The sequence below is a fragment of the Ahaetulla prasina genome, chromosome 4 (assembly GCF_028640845.1).
Source record: "Ahaetulla prasina isolate Xishuangbanna chromosome 4, ASM2864084v1, whole genome shotgun sequence".
Taxonomy (NCBI): Eukaryota; Metazoa; Chordata; class Lepidosauria; order Squamata; family Colubridae; genus Ahaetulla; species Ahaetulla prasina.
The window spans coordinates 18,913,507-18,919,506 of record NC_080542.1 but is presented as its reverse complement, the minus strand read 5'-3'; the positions used below and the strand labels follow the sequence as shown (position 1 = coordinate 18,919,506).

At 48.9% G+C, this 6,000-nt stretch overlaps 1 protein-coding gene across 4 annotated transcripts in view; it reads right to left on the bottom strand.

Annotated features, from left to right (window-relative positions):
- Window positions 1-300: 300 nt before the first annotated feature.
- FBXL19 (F-box and leucine rich repeat protein 19) overlaps window positions 301-6,000 on the bottom strand; it is a 42,198-nt gene continuing 36,498 nt past the window's right edge. For 3 of the 4 annotated variants that reach the window (XM_058183490.1, XM_058183488.1, XM_058183491.1), the window contains one exon: window positions 301-5,115. In XM_058183490.1, coding sequence (XP_058039473.1) covers window positions 4,898-5,115 — 218 coding nt within the window. In that variant the 3' untranslated portion in view covers window positions 301-4,897. The remainder of the gene's footprint in view (window positions 5,116-6,000) is intronic. The other variant, XR_009155130.1, reaches the window with a different exon arrangement.

Here is a 6,000-nt window from a genome sequence, read left to right as displayed (position 1 = left end):
CAACATTTCTTTTGCAGGAGATAGAACTGAATATATGTTTGAATGTGCATGATATGTGTGTAAAAGGGAGGAGGGAAGAGGGAATAATGAAAAACAGGCTTTTAAGATCAAAACACTTTCGGTTTTTTGATATTTTTTTTTGTTTATATAGCAAACAGTTATTATACAATAATAGAACCCCTGAAATTCAGATTGGAACCTGGTCTCATGTCCCCCTCCCTCCCCACTTGTAGAGTCCCAAGGGGCCGGGATGGAGATATGTAGTAGGTCAAACATCACGGAGACGCATCGCTCCAAGAATTGGATTTTTACATTTTTATTTCACCCCCTTGCTTCCTTTCCCATCCCCAGCAGTCTTTGTCTCAATTTCTAGGTGAGGAGCAACAAGAGTCTATGGAAGATTAAAAGTTGTAGCTGGAGGATAAACAATTGATCGGTGGGGGACGATGGTGGTGGTGGTGGAAATAGAGCTTTGGTCCACTGAGTTGAGGGGGATGCGTGGGTGTTTTTGTGCGTGTGTTTCTGTAGGTCAGGGAATCCTATGGAGTAGCTCGGCCTTACCCAACTCGATCTTCTCTAAGGGATGGTGGACCACAACATCTACCACTTGCAGCCAACAAACAGGCTGGTTGAAAACACCAGGATGTAGACTCCAACACATCTGAGGTTCAAGGTTGATGGGAGTCTTGGAATACTTTCTGAAGCTACATCTGGTGGGGTAGGGGAGACACCGGACATGTTTCTCCATGTTCCTTTTCCATTGGGATTGAGAGACGGGCTGCACCCTGATGCAAGCGCCTGTCTTTGGAGTGATAATGGGTGAGGAAAACTGAGGTGAGGGTTAGGGCAATGGAAGGGAGAGCGATTACTTGTGTCCATCATCTCTACCCAGCACTGAGCCATGGAGGCCTCTCCACGCTGATCCAGTGGGCTTCCCGCCCAACATGTGCAGTCCCTAAAGCAGCAATCTAGAGCAGGAGTGGCCCATGATGGCCCCCTTTACAACCCGTGGGACTTCAACTCCCAGAATTCCTCAAGTCAATGTGGCTGGCTCAGGAATTCTGGAAATTGAAGTTAATGGGCGGAAAAAGGGTCATTAACTGCCCAGCCTTGCCCTAGAAGAGTAATGCAACCCAGGGATGGCATTCCCACGTTTTCCTTCTCACTCTTCACCATTTCTTTTTAAAACCTGAGGTATTTTTCTTTTCTTTTTTTTCAAGAGTTAAAACATCCATTAAAAACAAAAACAATGGTTAAAAAAATTAAAACAAACCTCAAAAGATATGCTTGAAAAGAGCACTTCCCTTGGCTGCTGCCACTCTCTTCTGAGGAGGAGAAGTAGAAGACAGGAGGGTCACCATGGCAGCCCCCCCCTCGCCCCAAATATCTGGATTTAGATGGCTCTTCCCTCTCAAGTGTATACATCTCCTTTTACATAAAGGAGAAATGAAGAGTGGAGGCCCCAAACCAACGAGGAGGCTGGTTGTGTGGAATGAAATCCAGTTTCCTTGTTTGCACCATGGAGTGTGGGAATGAGACGTGGGCAGGACCACTAAATTGAGGACAGGCTATACAGTACATATTTATGCTGTGCCATAAGATCTGGAAAAGACCCACTGACACCCTCCCTCAAATATACAATATTTCCACCCAAACCTAGCCCCAACGCCTCCACTCCTCAAAATAGTTTAATACTTGCTCTGTAAGAGTTGTGAGTCAAGGAGAGAATACTCCTAGGCAGAAGGGAAAAAAACAACAACCAAAGAAATCCTCCAGAAAAGGAGTTGGAGGAGAGAAAAAAAAAATTAAGATACCTTGGCCCTCTTTGGTTAATGGAGTGAGAGGGAAGGACTCTTGTTGAATCAGACAAATGAAAATAAAAAATAAAAAAAGGAAACAACAAAACCAATTTTCTTAAAAACAATAAAAAAAGCACCCAACAGAACCGTAAAAATAATAATAAAAAAAAAACACAACCCAACACCGAAAACCTCGCCTCCGATTCCACAAGCTATCGCTGCGTTTTTTTTTCAAGTAATGCTTTAGTAATAAATGAACGTTCAAGTATATATTAAAAGGAAAAAAAAGAAGATACGTGACCAAATTGTAAATCAGTCTTGTGCCATCCTCCGCTCCACAACGCGCACAGAAAGGCAGTGCGTGTCTGATGCCATCTGAAAATCCAGATGAAGCACAGGGTGAGAAGGATGGCGGGAAGGGTGAGGGAGGACAAAGAGAGAGAGAGAGAAAGAGAGGAAAAGGGGGGAATAGAAGAGGGAGAAAAGAAGGGCTTTTTGGAAAAAAACAAACCCCATTCTACCCGAGAAAGGAAGGTTTCTGGACTGGATGAACAATTTCTTTCACTGCACTTCCCCAATCCAGTCCAGACCGTTTCTAGAAAGACAAAAGGACAGCAATAAAATACAATAAAATAAAACAGGATGGTAGGAAAGACAGAAATGGGAGAGGAGAAATGAAAGAGTGAAAGCGAAATGGACAGAATTGGACACCTTTTAGAAAGAATGAGTCCCCACCTGACCCCCAAAAAGACGAACCTGGCCAAAGGGACGGAGAGAGCAGCATTGAGCAACGTGCTCCCCGCCTCCAAGCAGAAGGAGCAAAAACGACCGAGAGCAGGCCCTGCGTCGGTCCAGGACATTCGATTTGCACCATTTTTCTTTTCTACAGTATTTCTCTCCCCCCACCTTTGAAAGAAAATAGAGAAAAGGGGGGGGGATCCCACATGCATACATCCCACATCCCAAGCGCGCGCGCACGCACACACACACACACACACACACACGGGCACACCTGAACAGCTGGACAGGGGGTTCAAGTTTGAGATTTGGAGGCCGTAGAGAGAGAGCGGCCGGAATTAAGAGAAGGCCCAGCCGACTCCTGCTCAACAATAGTTGGCACTGTGGGTAAGGAATGCAGGCAGACCTCCCCCCACCCCCACTGCTCCCCCTGTCCCCAAAGTGGTTATTAAAGCTTATGGTCCAAAAGAATAAAAACTAAGGAAGGGGAAGATCGGAAGGGGAAGAAGCTGCGAGGACTTTTCTGTCCAGAGTCCAAAAGGAAGATTTCGAAGAGAGGAGAAACGGGAAGGAAGGAAGGAAGGAAAGACATTCCTGGGGAGAAGTGCTGGGAAGCCTTGTAGAAAAGGAGTTCCACAGAAGGTGGAATAACAAGAGCTGCAGGATCCATCCAGCTTGCCATGGTAGGATGAAAACATCCTGGGAAGGAATTTCCTCCGGGAACAGCCCAGGGGCCTGAAACAATACTGTAGACTTGTGTTTTTCAACCTCGGAAACTTTTAAGACGTACAGATTCCAATTCCCAGAATTCATGCCGGCTGGGGAATTCTGGGAGTTGAAATCCCGCACATCCTAATGGTTGAGAAACACTCTGCTGAGAAGACAGATTGCCCAAGGGCTGAGGGGGCTTGGAGGAAAGGGAAGAGTGGATTTTTAAGGCCTTTCCGCCAAGAAGGATCCCAACACATGCCCAAACGAGACAGGAGGCTTAGCGCCTCCCTTTCACGCACGCTAGTTTACTCCTTCCTTTTAGACAAAGCATTCTGCCTCGCCTCTCTGCTCTGTGAGCAAAACTCTTATTTCCCCACCTGCAGTCCACACTGGACAGAAGCAGTGAAGGCACACACTGACGTACGTGTGTGTGCGTGTGCATGCGTGTGTGCTGAAAGTTAACTTGGCAAAGGCGGAGAGGCCTAAAGCTTGGCGAGGGATTCCATCTTCATGGGTGGCTTGCGAGTGCATGCATATGTAGGTTTAATGCGTAAACAAGACAGCAGCAGGTACACTGTGCGTAGGGAACGCAACACGTGTGTTTCACGGTGTGGCCATCCAGTGAGGCACCAGAGTGGTGGGTGGGGGATGTCAACCTTTGGCAGGGCTGCATCCCCAGGAGGCCTCAGCTGCATAATGGGATCGGCTGGGAGGGAGAGCACGGAGAAGAGGATCTAAAGGGAAGGATACCTATCGAGATGTTTTCTGGCGTCCGATTGATGAGCGAGGAGAGAATTAAGGGTACAAAGGGCACCGATGCAGGAAGCAGATCAAATGGATGTGCCGGCTCCCGAAACCATCCAGTGCTTTGGGAAAGAGACAGTGGTAGAGGCAGGAAGGAGCCCCGGCAGGTACACAGTGGGAAAAGACAGGGCCAAGGAATCCGGAAATCAGCTGCCTGGTTCTTGTTTGGCCCCCTTGGAAAACCACACTGCAGATGCACAACTGGGGAAGAGAGGAAAAGGAACCGGGTGGGCAGGCTGACAAGCACGCACACACACGCACGCACTCTTTAAAAATAATCAAGGCAGCATGTGGGAGGGGGGGCGGGGGAGGACCAATGAGGTTGGAGTGCACATTTGCATTGGGCGAGGAAGGGGCCTGGAAAAAAGTAATATATCCGACCCCATCAAAGAAGCTGCCTTCCTCCCGAACCAGCATTTCAAGGCTGAATTTCAACTCCCACTCTCCCCTGCCGCCCCGAGATAGCAGGGTATACCAATGGCGGCATGGAAGGATATTTGGAGATCGGGGAGGGGGAGAGAGGGGGATGACGCAGTGCATGGTGGGAGGAATATGCATTTCCCCAGCATTGTAAAGCGACAAGGCTACCTCGGACCCCCACTTACTCTGCGGCTGTCCAGGAACAAGTGGATGGAGCAAAAGGCCACCCGGCCCTCAGTGGGCCAGGCCCGGGGAAGGGGGCACGACTCCCCCTCCCCGCTCCTTCTTTGCTGCACAAGTAAGGGGGTGGAGATGCCACTCTGGTTCAGTGCATGGCTTTAAGTAAAAAGATTCTCTCAGAGTCCGTGTCCGACGGTCGGATTGGTGAAGTTGAGTCTTTCTGCGCCTCCACCCCAGGGCGAGTATTAGCTGTCCTTCAGCAGCAATTTCTCCTCGGGGCAACGAAAAGGAGGTGAGGATGTGCCAGGGGCAGGGGGCACGGCGCCACTGTTGGAGACCGAGTCCTCGGCAAATCGGGCACAGGCCTCCATCGTGATGTGGTGACAGGAACGCAGGTCGATACGGGAGAGGCGTGGACAGCGGCGGAAAAGGGGCAGACACTGATCCGTCAGCCGGTTACATCCTGTCATGGCAGGAAGAAGGAATATCAATAAGACTTACGGTATATACTGCCCCACAGTACTTTAGAGCAGGGGTCCCTAAACCCCGGGTGCAGCATGCCAGAACAGGTCCGCACAAACAAGCGAAACCCCATCTGTAGGATGCAGGCAGCATGTAAAATCACACTCCACTCCGGTCCGCAGAATAACCTCTCTCCACGGAACTGATCCTTGGTGCTGAAAAGGTTTGGGGCCACTGCTTTAGAGCGTTCTCTAAGCGGTTTACACAGTCAGTATATTCAGCTGTGGGAGTACGGGCCCACCCACGATTTCTGCTACCGCTTCGAGCGAGCCGATTTGAACCGGCTGAATATACTGCTGCCAACAATTGGGTCCTCATTTTACCAACTTCGGAAGGATGGAAGGCTGAGTTAACACCGAACTCTATCAGGATCAAACTCCAGACTATAGGCAGAGTTTGCCTGTAATACTGCATTCTAACCTCTGCACCACCAAGGGTCCTCCAGAACAGGAGGCCATGAAATAACATTGGTTTGAGACCATGTTCTGAGCTCACGAGATACCACTGGTTTGTTCGGATCCTGCTGTGGTGAGATGGGGCCTGGCTGAGGAAACTGAGCAGGAATTGGGGCTGCTTTTATAGGGGGAAAGACAATTCGCCCCAATAAATTAGCAACAGGCACATTCTTAGGAATGTAGACAATGAGTGGCACGGTGAACAATGTCATGGCCACTACAGGTAATCCTCAATCTATGACCATAATTGTATCTGGAATCATGGCTGTAAGTCACGATGGCTGTTAAGCAGAGTCGTTTAATAACCATGTTTGCTTAATGACTTCCATAAAAATTGCTGTAAAACTGAGTCTGGCTTAACTTACAACTGT